The following is a 13,607-nucleotide window of genomic DNA, read 5'->3' as shown; positions in this document are numbered from 1 at the left end:
TACATTACTTACACATTTGTTATGTCTTAACTCCCACTTAACCATATTAGGGAGAGAAAACACTTGCTCCAAGATTCTTATGCCAATTAAACTAGTTTTGGAGGCAGGAGACCTCATCAAGTGAAAGAAAACATTAGAAAATTGCAAGTGACAATAGTTTAAATCAACCACTGGGAAACTGAACTATCTCAACTATCAGGTGATAAACACTGGAACGCTTAAAATATTGCAAACTCTAAGTAAATGTCAAAGTGTTGCATAAATTCCAGATCTCATAAAAGACAGAACTGTTTAAAAGAAAAAACAATGAATTGTGGAGGAAGAGTCCTTGGAAAGCAAGCTCGCAAGGAACACGTAAGATACGGGTTGGGGGAGAGGAGGCACAGTTCTTCTGATCATCCCTCTATCAGGAGATGCTTCTAACAACTTCAGTACTATCCTCATAGACAATCTTAGGCTTCCTTAGGGAAAGTGATTTAGGCAATAAGCAAATGTGCTTTGAGACAGGAGAACTACAGAGTTAACGCTGAAATTTCTAACTTTAAAAAGATGCACTAGTGACAAAAAAACAGCTGTGAAATCCCCAGAGGGCGTAATTCCCTAGCTTCCTGTAGAAAAACAGCAACTATCCTCAGACACGTAAGCCAGGACACCTGAAAGTGACCAAGCAAAGTTTTTGGCTGGCCTTCACTTATCTCTCAAAACCTCCCTCCCCCACTTCCCTGCTGTTCTTTCCTGGCACACAAAATATAGGCCAATGAGCGGTGGGTGGGTGAGGAGGATGTGAGAGAAAATTTGAGAAGTAAAAAGAGGAGCAACTTAACAAGAACATGAATGAGACTGAGGGGTCTAATAAGGGTAGGCAAACACCAACAAGAACTACTGGAAAACGAAACGGGCTTTCCTAGGCAGTAGTGAACGCTCAGCGTCTGAACGGGTTTAAGCAGAGGTCAGACTACCTACCACTTGTCAGAGAGGCTGCAGAGGGGACGGCTGCTTGGGGTGACCTCTAATGTCTCTTCCGACTCTGAAATGTTAGGATTCTTATTTCACAATAGAGAACGCAATAGTCACAGAAGCCCACCGACTTAGAACCCTTTTAACTGAGCGGCCTAGGCAGCTGCTTCCCAACCACCACTCCCACCTCTCCCTCCCACACGTGCCCACCCCGCCCCCTTTCAGTATTTCCACCTCCACGTGCGAAATGCCTCTCGGCATTGACCCCAAAGCAGATAAGCGCCTTCTCCCGCAAAGGACTAAAACTATGCCTCCTCTGAGGGAACTGAGGGCTCAACTCTCTCACTCTGGGCGGCTAAAAACGGGAAAAGTCCCCCATCCCACCTCCCCCACGTCAGAGCAGGAGGGAGGGCGGGACACACAGAAAAACTTTCTCAAAATTTTGTCCCAAAGAGTGGAGAGGATAGCGAGAACCCCAGCGAGGCCGGGGCGGGGGGATGGGGGGAGGGGAGCCCCCGAATCGTTTAACGGCCGGTAGGGGGAGGGGGGACCCCGGAGGTTGAGGGGGCGTGGGGTGGAGAAGCAGGCCTGGGAGCCGAGGTCAGGCAGCTGCAGGCGTCCCCCCCACCTTGCACACAAAGCGGCTGCCGCGCTCGGCTCTCACCAGATCCTTTGTGTTTTCCATCAGGGCCTCATGGGTAGGGGTTGTCCGTGCTCCCCGGGCCCGCGGCGCCCCCTCCCCGCGCTGGGGACAGGCGCCTCTACCCGGGACTGCAGTGACTGCAGGGGCCCCTAGCTGGGCCCAGACCGGTGGCGGCTGCGGCAGCCCCCGGATTTCCCCCCTTTAACTCGGGTGGCCCCAGGATATCAACAACATTAGCATAGCCCTCCCTCCCCAGCGCGCCTGCGCCGTGACCTGCGCCCCGATTGGCCCACTTCCCTACATACCCTCCTCTCTCTCTTACAGCGTGGGACCCTCAGCAGGCTCCGTACGCTAAGGGCCGTACCAAGACGAAGGGGTGGAAAAAGAAATCTGGGCTTTGGTTAGCCAAGTGCTTAAAAAGTCAAGAGGAAGAGTAAAAGTTTCATTCAGTCATCCCAGTTCATACTCTGGCTGTCTTGTACTCCTTTCAATGTGTTGCAGCTGCAGAGTTGTGTTGGAAAAATTTTCCACTCCTGTCACGCCGCTTCTCCCTACACCCGGAAGATTGGCCCTCCCCGAGGAACTCCCACAGGGGGAGGGGGCACACTAGGGGAGGTAGTGTTGGGTCACGTGCTAAGAGGCTGCGCAGGCTCCTTTCGACCTCCCCGGGCCTCTCTGGCAGCGGAAAGCGAGGCGTCCTGGCGCATGCGCAGTGACATTCCACGTGAGCGCCTGCGTTTCTTCTGAAACCCAACGATGCCGCCGGAGCGAAGGAACCGAATGAAACCGGAGCGGAGTACCAGAAGGAAGCCAGACCGGAAGACTCCGATGAAGCCGGGCCGGAGAACCAGAGCGAGGCCGGACGGACCGGACTCAAAGGCTGCCCCTTCATTCCAGCGGAAACCACCGGCCCGGCCAAGCGCGGCGACCGCTACAATCGCAGTTGCGGTGGAGGAGGAGAGGCGGCTCCGGCAGCAGAACCGTCTGGCGCTGGAGGAGGACAAACCGGCCGTGGAGCGGTGCCTGGAGGAGTTGGTCTTCGGCGACGCCGAGGACGACGAGGACGCGCTGCTGCGGCGTCTTCGGCGGCCGCGGGTGAGGGAGGCCGCGGCGCGCGGATGGCGGTGAGGCTCCGTGGGCGGAGCCTGGGCGACCTGCGGCGGCGGGAACGCTCAGGTGGGAGGGAGCCCGAGAACGCGGGCGCCGAGGGGCGCCTCTGGGTGTACTCCGTCTCCAGTCTTTGAACTGGAAATCCCTGGAGGGCGGAGACCGCGTCTTCCTCCGCCCCTGTGGAAGCCGCTGCGTCTGGTATCCAGCAGGCGCTCAACGTGTATTTTATAGTCAGGAGCGTCTTTTTGCGGCTCACTTTAACTCTCATTTTCCAGAACTCTGTTTCAATCCAACTTGGTCGGTCGATCACCTACCTCAGCCGCCTGCCGAGCTTGTTAATGTGGATTGCGGAGTTTCACTGCGTTTGTGGAACCAGAGTTCGTGGACACAGGCCAGGGAACCTATATTTTAGCGACTTTCCTAGTGATTATTACACGCACCAACTTTTGAGAAGCACAGTGTATTCGTTTATTCAGCAAATATTTGTGAGGTTGTTGGGTCCAGATACTCTTTGGCAATGGCAGCCTTATGTATTGATAATAATTTTTTACACTTAAAAAAATCATTGTTTTTGTTCTATATTTGGCTTTTATCCCCAACCATCATTCTAGGCAATGGAGAAGAAACACTAATGGGCAACAGTGTCAGAAATTCCTGTTCTCTTGTAACTTACGTGCTACTGGCAGAGACGAGAGAAAGGAGATAAAATAAGTAAAATTCAAGTATGTTGGTGACCAGAGAGATTAATAAAGCATTCAGGAAAGGGAGATAAGCGTTGTGCAGGAGGCTGTGAAATTTTTTCGGTAGGGTGGCCAAGGAAAGCCTCCCTGAGAAATTATCCCGTAGACGTTTGTTAAATGAATGCTGATCCAGCAAGTATTAAGTACTTGCAACACCTCGTTTGGTGCTGTGGGAGAAGCTGCTGGAATCTGATCGGAAGATACAGAACTAATACTGGAAAAATGCTGAACTGTGTGTCAGTTCTATAGTGAGGAAAAAGAACAAGTCTCCGTGAAGTGGAGTTGTTAAGATTTCATGTAGAAGGTGGGATTTTTTGGGCTTTGAAGGATCATAGGCTAATCATAAATTATCACATCGTTTGGGGAAGTTCAAACTCACATTAGGGGGTATTCTGTGATCTAGATTGAGATTAGGTAGTATACAGTTTCTTATAGAGGTAAGGTTGAAAATGGTTAAGAGAAATGGAGGAGAGGTATTTCTAAGAAAAAGACATGGGGTTTAATTATGACATTATGTTATTTTATCTTTAATGCTAGTTTCTCTCTGGTCCTGTAATTTCTGTAGTTCTGGAATTTTTCCTGCTGTTCATCTGCCAACTTAACCTTTTGTTGCTCTTGTCTTCATCTATTCCTTTCAGTACATTGATTCTCTCTTTGATTTTTCCATGTTGCCTTCCCTGTCCAGGCTGTGGTACCATTTTCTGGCCTCCTTGTTTTCTGCTTCTATCTCTAGCACTTGGCTGTGGTAACATTCCGTTCCATTATTTCATCAGAGGACCTCAAACACAAAGCATTCTGCAAGCCATCTGACTACAGAGTGTCTCTACCCCCATCATGGGATATGAAAAACTCAGTGCTTCAGGGTGTTTTGTCTTCTCTAGATTCAAGTACATGAGGACTCTGGTGACTCAGAGGTGGAGAGTGAAGCAAAAGATAAGTTTTCCCCTCAGAAGAAGCCAGTTTGGGTGGATGAAGAAGATGAAGATGAGGAAATGTAAGTTGCCTATCTTTTTCAGAATTTCTCTGGACATTAGAAAAGTTATTTTGCAGGTTTTTAAGTTCTCTTTATGAAGATATAATTGTGTGAAGATTTGAAAAATGTAGGAACTGTAAATACAAATAAAGTATAGACGTAGCAAATAAGATAAATTTGAAGAACATAGGAAAAATAAGAAAAAAATTTCACCGTCAAGGGAGAACCACATGTTGGCGTACTTCTCTCCCTCTTTTTTCTATGCTGTACAGAATAGTTGAGAGCACAGTGTTTGGGTCATACCTGAGTTTGCCTCCTACTTTGGCCAGATCCTAAATACGTGGCCTGGGGCTAGTTTGGAACCTACCTTTTCCTGTTTGTAAAGCAAGGATAACGATAGTAACCATATCAGAAAGCTGTTAGGGTTAAATGAGATAGTGTATGTAGAACTGAGTAGAGACTAAAAAGTGTTAGCTGGTACACACGATAAATGTACTTTCTTAGTTGAATGTGCCATATACTTAATATTTTGACTTTTTCCTACTAAATGATATATTGCAAGCATTTCTCCCCATATCAAGCCATCCCTTCCCCCGTTTTAAAAGAAACCTTTAAAAACATTTTTAATGGTTATAGTATAGCCAATTGTATGAATTAACCATAATTTACATACCTATTTGTTGGACAAATAAGCTTTTTTATTTTTTTCTTTAATAAGTGTTGACGTAAACATTTTTGCGCATAAATTTTTGTCCACCTTTCTATTATTTTCTTAAGGATTCTTTGAGGTGGAATTAGTTAATCACAGAATATTTGATCAATTACTTGATCAAAAAACATTTTTAAGGCTATTGGTGAATACTGCCAGAATGTATACCATGAGGTGTTTATTTTCTCACTGGAAGGTATCCATCACCCTGTTCTCATAATCAGTGAGTGATTTATCTTTTTTCAGGCTTTGTCAGTTTGGTGGGTGGGAAATAATATCTGTACTCAATTTGTGTTGAGAAGATGTTTTTGTTATTACTGGTATCTTTTCTCATAAGAATTATCATGTTTTTGCAAATAAGTCTATGGGAGACTGTTTCTTAATGATTTTAATGTATCAACTCTTTACATATTAAGAATTTCAAACCTTTATATGTTAGTTTTATTGCAGATTTTTCTCTCAGCTTTCTGTTGGCTTTTAAATTTTGTTTATAATTTTTTTTAACTGTATAAAATATATACATTTTTAAATTATCAAACCTGTGAATCTTTTTTCATTATTGTTTTTAACAGTAAAGTCCATTAGAAAAAGACGAATATTTTCCTTTTTTTTTGTTTGTAGCATGTTGAAGTTTATTTTTTATACATTTAACTTTTTGATTTATCCAGGATCTAGTTCAGTGAATGGTGTAAGCTGTGACTAGGTAAGTCATCGTGAATTTGAAATACCGGCTCTCCAAGGGTAAACTAGGTGATAGAAAACATTAGGGACCCTCTTTTGTTTTGGGAAGAATGATGCCCATGTGTGCATATGAGATGTTTCCTGTCCTACAAATCTTGACGTGTCGTTCAATTAGATGTTCTCTCAAGATACTAAAGGCAACAGATATTTATGTTGACTCCTTAAAAGTCGTTTAAAGCATGCCCTTTTGATTTTTTATAGGGTTGACATGATGAACAATCGGTTCCGGAAAGATATGATGAAAAATGCCAGTGAAAGCAAACTTTCAAAAGACAAGCTTCAAAAGAGACTTAAAGAAGAGTAAGTGTCTTCTTCATGTGACTTACCAAGAGGTATTTATAACTAAAGGTGCCCTGGTGGCACAATGGTTAAGCACTCAGCTGCTAACTGAAGGGTTGGCAGTTCAAACCCACCAGTGACTCCATGGGAGAAAAGACTGATGATTTGCTCCTGTGAAGATTTATAGCTTAGGAAACCCCTTGGGGCAGTTCTGCTCTGTCATATATAGTCACTGTGAGTTGGAATCAACTCGATGGCACACAACATTTATAATCAATAGTTTATTTTGGTTTGCACAGTCTTTGGTTATAAAAACTTGCGTAGTCGAGTTTCTGTTTTGAAACAGTAAGAGCATTAGTGTTAGAGGAAGTGGCTAAATGTCAGTTTTTGGGTGGAGGGTGGGAGAATACAACAAGCACAAAGAAAATTTGGAAAAAAAACTTACAATCCTGTCAGTATAACCAAACGATAATATTGTTTATTTGCGTATTTATTTGTGTATAGTAAACTCTTTTTTCTACAACTTTGTAATATGAAAATTTAAGAAAATTCACACACCTGTCAGCTGCATTCAATGATTTTTAATATTTTGACATATTTGCTTTATATGGGGGTGTGTGTGTGTGTGTGTGTGTGTGTGTGTGTGTTTTCCCAATCAATTTGAGAGTAAGGTACAGACAACAGTACATTTCACCTCTAAATTTCTCAGTGTATATCGCCTCAGACTAAGGATATTTCCTTTTATGTCCACGATACTATTGTCACACCTAAGGAAATTATTATGTGATTGGCCAGTCTGTATTTCTCCAGTTGTCGTAAGGTTTATGTGTTATGTTTGCATTTGATGAAGTTTTGTAGATTCTTACCAATATGGTAATTTTCTTTCAGACCTGTTGTATTATGTACTGCTCTAGGTACTATGGGATTGGTTTATAACCATGAAGAAACTTCCTCACTTAGTCCTCAAGATTTCGAATGAGTTCATGAGTACAAATAAGAGAATCGTATAATTAGATATAAACAATTTAATGAGTAAGTATCAAGGATTACTTTAGATAATCAGAGGTTCATGAAAATTTTCAGTATAGGCAGGTTGGGACTATTCTGCGTGCGTAGCCTTTGTTTTCTTATAGGCAATAGCTTTTTCAGAAAAGATTCTGTATATACTTTCAAGTATTATCTAACTTGTACGTTTTATGTATTGTACAAGTACTTTTTTCTACTTTTACTTAGATTTCAGCATGCCATGGGAGGAGTACCTGCCTGGGCAGAGACTAATAGGCGGAAAACATCATCAGATGGTAAGTGTTGCTATCACCGTTTAAGCTAGTAAATGAATTCCTATTCCTGTTCTGTTGTTATTTGAGCTTTCTTATGAGCCTTATCAAAACCTGATGTTTCAAATATATCTAGTTTTGACATCTACCATTTCTCTGAGGGAAGCCTTTTTTCAATTTTGTGAGGCTTACATAATAGCACATTCTCTACTGTAGGGATAATAAGGATGGATGGATTTTATGATGTTTCTTCCTCAACAGAACTATGTCGCATTACAGCATGGGATAAGGAAAGATAGGTGGTGTTTGTTACTGCTTGATTCAGAGTCCCTTCTGAAGACGTTGACAGCTAATCTGGATGTTTATTAGGATGTCTAAAATGAATAATTTTAGAATGTAGCATCTGTAGAACTATAACAATTAGGTCTGCGTAGTTATGAATTAAGGTTATGCTAGCTATTGAAATAGAAAAAGGCCCAGATACTAATGTCTTTGTTCTATGGAAGTTGTTTTTTCATGCACATAAAATTGGGGTGGTGTGTGCTCTACTTCAGGACCCCAGTTTATAGAGGTTCTGCCATCTTCAGGTTGTGTTTTCCAAAGTTGCCCAGGATTTTGACATCCATTTGGCTTATGGGAGAAGAGAGAGCAGCTCACGCAAAGGAGGTTTTTATGGGTCTGTCCTAGAAGTGGTACATACCACCCACATTTGATTGGCCAGACCTTGGTCATAAGGCCACACTCACTGCATGGGATGCTGGGAAATGTAGTTTGCCCTTGTACCTAGGAGAAAAAGGAAATTAATTCCATCAACAACTTTACCGTCTGGGATATCTTAGTCTAATACTTTTATTTTGCAAATGAAGAAAGTGAGGTTCAAAGAAAGAAAATGACCTGTCCAAAGTATACTTACTATCTGCAGAGTAATGACTACAACCCAGCTTCATGTTTACTTCTATCACGTTTTGTATCTATAAGTACTTCACTGAGTATCTTTAAAAGAATTATCCCCGTTTTAGGTGTCTTGGTGGCACAGTCTTTTAAGTGTTTGGCTTCTATCCAAAAAAGTCAGCAGTTCGAATCCACCAGCTGCTCCTTGGAGACCCTATGGGGCAGTTCTACTCTGTCCTGTAGGGTCACTATGAGTCGGAATGAGCTAGATGGCAGCGGGTTTGGTTTTGGTTTTTGATATTCCCCTTTTAAACATTATCACAATACTGTCATCACACATGTCCAAAAAAGCAGTAGTATTTCCTTAATATCACGGATTGGTGGTTGTGTTTTGTTAATTTATCATCCCTTTTTTAGCTTGCTTTGTTTTCTGATTGGTTTTCATAGTGCTTTTAAATCTGGCTTGATGTCTTTTGGGAAACCCTGGTGTCGTGGTGGTTAAGAGCTACGACTGCTAACCAAGAGGTCAGCAGTTCGAATCCACCAGCCGCTCCTTGGCAACCCTATGGGGTAGTTCTACTCTGTCCTGTAGGGCCGCTATGAATCAGAATCCACTCAGTGGCATCAGATTGATGTCTTTTATAAGTCTTGGAAATTCGTGGATATTATACCTTCAAATGTAGTTTCTGTTCTAGTCTCCGTTTCCTTCTGGGAGACCAATTACGTATATATTAAGTGTTTTTAACCTATTGTGTGTTCTTTTTTGTATTTTACGTTCTTTTTCTTTCTGTATTTTAGTCTGCATATTTTTCTGATCTGTTTTCCCCACCATTCTGTCTTCAGCTAATTTTGATACGCTGTTAAAACCATTCACTGGAGTCTTAATTTTAATTATTGTACTTTTCAGTTACAGAATTTCCGATTAATTGCTTTTTATAGTTTCTAGTTTTCTGGCAAGGAGCCCTGGTGGTGTAGTAGGTAAGCACTTGGCTGCTAACTGAAAGGTTGGTGGTTCGAACCCACCAGCCACTCTGTGGGAGAAAGATGAGGCAATCTGCTTCCATAAAGATTTTTGTCGTTGGGTACTGTTGAGTTGATTTCCACTCCCAGTGACCTTGTGTGACAGAGCAGAACTGCCCCATAGAGTTTCCTAGGCTGTAATCTTTATGGGAGTAGAGTGCCAGGTCTTTTTCCTGTGGAGCCGCGGGGTGGGTTCGAACTGCCAACCTTTTAGTTAGCAGCCAAATGCTTAACCATTGCACCATCAGGGATCCTTTTATAAAGATCACAGTCTTGAAAACCCTATGGGGCAGTACTACTCTGTCCTATAGGGTCACTATGAGTTGGAATCTACTCTGTTAACAGGTAGTTCTCTGGCTAAATTCTGAATCATGTCTTTCATTATCTTTGAACATATTAAGCATAATATTTTCAAAGTTTGTGTCTGGTAACTTCTGTGGATCTTCTGTGGAGATCATCTATTTTGCCGTTTGGTTTTCAGTCAAGTTAGCTTATCTCGTTAATACTGACTTAGTTATTTTTCATTGAGTGCTAGACGTTATATATGAAAAACTATGTTGATTAATTAGAGGCGTGGGATTATGTTATCTTTCTCTAGAGAGTATGTGTTTTTTTTCTGGTAGATAAGTAGCTGGGCAAGGGGCACTAGCAATCCCAGAGTTTCTTAATCCAGTGATGGATTGTGATTATTCTAACCTGGGTCTCAGTCCCTGGAAGATTTTCTTAAAATTCTTTGATTTAACCCTTAATCCTGGGGCGTCGCCTTTTGCCACCCCAATACAAAGCCTGGGTGGTTTACCAGAGCCGCTCAACAAACTGAGAGGGCTCCTGGCTCTAGGTTTTGTCTCTTAGCCCCACGAGTCTTTTAAAAACTGCTCAGCTTCTCAACTAAAATTGTTAGTCATCTCTAGGCGAGAAGCAGCCCTATTAGTTCTCTTTGAACTTATGGTACACTGTGTGCTAACATTGATCTTTCAGTCACCCAAAAGTTCTAGTTCTTTTTCATGTGAGTTGTAAAGCTTAATCTGTTATCCAGCTTATTGCTAGTTTTGCCATAGATAGTACACTACTCTTTTTAAATTAAATGCTGGCTTTATTTCAACTTCATTTCATTTTATCTTGTTTTAGTTGCTGTGTATGTGTGTCTTTCCAGACTCAAGTTTTAATTTTAATCATTTATGTTGATCTCATTATCATCTTTCAAATATATTTTGCTGTTTGGCTTTGACCAGTTGTACGTTTTAAAGTGATTGAGGTTGGAAGGCTGGGAAGGAAGTTGAAGTATGAAATAATGGCAGATTGGGGTAGGAAGGACAATCTCATTGATTCTAAAGATCAGCCTTGTGGGTTTGTTTGACTTAGATGAAAGCGAAGAGGATGAAGATGACTTGTTGCAAAGGACTGGGAATTTCATATCCACATCAACTGCCCTTCCGAAAGGAATCTTGAAGGTGAGAGTCAGGGAAGTTGGGGCCTGTCTAGCTACTAGCCTCTGAAATCCAGTCTGGTTCCCAGTTATAGATGTATGTATTCTTATTATTGATGGGATTAAATGTGGTTACTGTCATTTTGTCTTTGCAAATGTTTCTTAGGTTTTTTTTCTTTTGTGAAAATGGTTAGGAGGTATTATGTACCTGGGAATTGTCCAGGAATCGTATTTGATAACTCCTTTTGCGTTTCTCATTTCATGGACACCAACCTAGCACATACTACTATCTGTCACTTGATGTACTATAATAGCTTTGTGACTTGGTTTCACTACTTCCACTATAATTCTCCCTAGCCCAATCTTTATATAGTAGTCAGAGGGATCTTTTAAAAATAAAACGTCAGGTCGCATCACTTCTCACTTCTCTTAGAAAACTTCTGAATTCTTTACCATAACCTATAGTAGCCTTCACAGTCTGACTTCTGCCTGTATCTTCAACCTCATCTCAGACCTCTTCCCCGCTTACTTCACTACTTGAGGCTCTCTTTCTGTTTTTTGAACATGTCAACTTCTTTCCTGCCTTTGAACCTTTGCTCTTGCTGTTCTCTTCTGCCTGTCTGTTCTTCAACCACTGCTTATGGCTGGCTCATATCTTTCAGCTCAAATGGTACCTTTAGAAACGCCTTTCCTGGCCATTGTATCCAAAGTGACTTATATTAGGTACTTCTTAACTCATCACTGTGTCTAGCTTGTTCATTGTGGTAACCAAGTGCCTGCCTAACAGTGCTTCAGTTAAATATTTGTCAGATGGACAGATGTCTCTATCATATAGGTATTTTTCCTCGTTAACAAAATGATGGCATATGTATTTAGATGGGGAGGGAACTATTTTAAATTACTAGGAGACAGAGGAATTCTGTCTCTCTACCTTATGAGGATAATTCATTCAGCTCCTCATAGGGTGAATTCACCTTCGTTGAAAATGTAATTAAAATTTTTACTTCATTGGTAAAGCATATATGTATATATATCAACATATATATGTATAATACTTAGTTTTTAAACGTAATTGAAATTTTAATGGAGGGATAAAACCCATAAAGCCAAAAGAAATACCTGAAATAGTCCAAATGATGCATGAGATTATCATCGCTTAAACTAGCAACCATGTATCCTGAGAGGAGAATGTAAGCAAACCTAGCCAACCACATAACTAGCAATGCCCACACAGTGGCCCTTCTTTTGTGCGATAAATGCCAAGGTGCCAAAGTAGGAGTTTAAAGTAAAATTGCCATGGAAGTCAGCGTCTCTTAAGTGGGTGTACCTCGGGGAAGTGACTATATAATAGTGTTTTAATAATGCTCAATAAACCTAGATTTCTAGACGTGGAAAGGACCTTACTGATTTAATCCTTTCATTTGACAGATGATAAAAATGGAGTCTAGTATAGTAAAGTGGCTTGCTAGGTGGTGCAGAGCTGTAGTCTTCTGGTTGCCATTCCAGTGCACTCTCTTCTGCATCATAGACAACTCTATAATACCTGTTTTTCATGGTCTAAAGAGAATATGGTAACCCATTTGAATTGGTACTATTCCAGCTTTATTTTTTCATAGATGAAGAACTGCCAACACGCTAATGCTGAACGTCCTACTAGTGCTCGGATTTCGTCTGTGCAGTTCCATCCTCGTGCACAAGTTGTGATGGTTGCTGGGTTAGATAACGCTGTATCGCTGTTTCAGGTATGCATTTTTAAATGAAGATTTGTAGTGGAAGTGTTTACTACCTGGATACAGCATCCATGGAAATGACCAAAAGAAACATTTTTTACTTCCTTAATAGGTTGATGGAAAAACGAATCCTAAAATCCAGAGCATCTATTTGGAAAAGTTTCCAATCTTTAAGGCTTGTTTTAGTGCTAATGGAGAAGAGGTTTTGGCCACGAGTACCCACAGCAAAGTCCTTTATGTCTATGATATGTTGGCTGGAAAGTTAATTCCTGTGCATCAAGTGAGAGGTAAGGTTTCTCTTGAACACACAGCCTGTCATTCCCCCCAACCCAAATTTTTGTCATTGTGTTGTTGAGATAATACACTTGAATGAAACCAGTGAGTACTTGTTATGGGAAAATCTTAATATGGAAATACATGTTTCCCAGACCAGAAAAGCAATTGCAAATACTTGTCTCAAAAGTAGCAGTTGATACAGCAGGAAGAGCATGAGCTTGGGAGCTACAAGACCCAGATTTCATTTTTTTTTTTTTTAATTGTACTTTAAGTGAGAGTTTCCTGATTTTATTTTTTTGGACAAGTTGTTAACCTGTCTGATCTTCAGGAAATTTGGATATACTCTAGTTCTAGTGCTTGTTATAGTAGAATTTTGGTTTACATTTAAAGGAAATAAAGCACTGCTTTTGGAGTTGTATTTTAAAGAATTAACTACTTAGAATAAACTTTTTATCAGGTGAAAATTTATCTATCTTCTGGCTTGCCCATTCTTCCCCTGTGCTTCCTTCCCTCCATTACCACAAAATATAGTGACACATTCATGAATCCTTTGGGAACTAAAACCCTTGTAATGAGGTTGGCTGGGTTAGTGTCATAAATCTTGGGAGGCAGTGTTGGCATACGCTACACCTCACTGGCAGCCTCCCTATTAAACTGCATGTGTGTGGGGCTGTGAAGGACAAGGGCAGCTCTGGATAGCCATTCTTCTGTTAGTGGTTGAAAGTGAGTAAGGCCAGTGCTAGAAACAGTTGTGAAGTTTATCTTCAATATTTCCTGTCTTCACTTTCCTGTGTTTTTTGACACCTTAAGTGAGCCTTTGCAAGTAGGTGCTGAG

At 41.5% G+C, this 13,607-nt stretch overlaps 2 protein-coding genes across 9 annotated transcripts in view; one reads left to right on the top strand and one right to left on the bottom strand.

Moving 5' to 3' along the window:
* Positions 1-2,148, bottom strand: part of MBTD1 (mbt domain containing 1) — an 81,424-nt gene extending 79,276 nt beyond the window's left edge. For 2 of the 8 annotated variants that reach the window (XM_023732741.1, XM_023732742.1), the window contains exon 1: positions 1,622-1,866. In XM_023732741.1, the coding sequence (XP_023588509.1) occupies positions 1,622-1,642 (21 nt within the window). In that variant the 5' untranslated portion in view covers positions 1,643-1,866. Of the gene's footprint in view, positions 1-963; positions 1,028-1,621; positions 1,868-1,905 lie in introns of those variants that run through there. The other 6 variants (XM_023732743.1, XM_023732744.1, XM_023732746.1 and 3 more) reach the window with 5 other exon arrangements.
* Positions 2,149-2,223: 75 nt separating this feature from the next.
* UTP18 (UTP18 small subunit processome component) overlaps positions 2,224-13,607 on the top strand; it is a 41,815-nt gene continuing 30,431 nt past the window's right edge. Inside the window, exons 1-7 of the mRNA XM_004377911.3 lie at positions 2,224-2,695; positions 4,332-4,444; positions 6,075-6,173; positions 7,386-7,453; positions 10,703-10,791; positions 12,383-12,508; positions 12,609-12,783. Of these exons, the coding sequence (XP_004377968.2) occupies positions 2,357-2,695; positions 4,332-4,444; positions 6,075-6,173; positions 7,386-7,453; positions 10,703-10,791; positions 12,383-12,508; positions 12,609-12,783 (1,009 nt within the window). The 5' untranslated portion in view covers positions 2,224-2,356. The remainder of the gene's footprint in view (positions 2,696-4,331; positions 4,445-6,074; positions 6,174-7,385; positions 7,454-10,702; positions 10,792-12,382; positions 12,509-12,608; positions 12,784-13,607) is intronic.

The sequence above is a fragment of the Trichechus manatus genome, unplaced genomic scaffold (assembly GCF_000243295.1).
Source record: "Trichechus manatus latirostris isolate Lorelei unplaced genomic scaffold, TriManLat1.0 scaffold00054, whole genome shotgun sequence".
Classification (NCBI taxonomy): Eukaryota; Metazoa; Chordata; class Mammalia; order Sirenia; family Trichechidae; genus Trichechus; species Trichechus manatus.
Note: the sequence above shows the minus strand (reverse complement) of the source record. Positions and strands in the feature narration are given on the sequence as shown.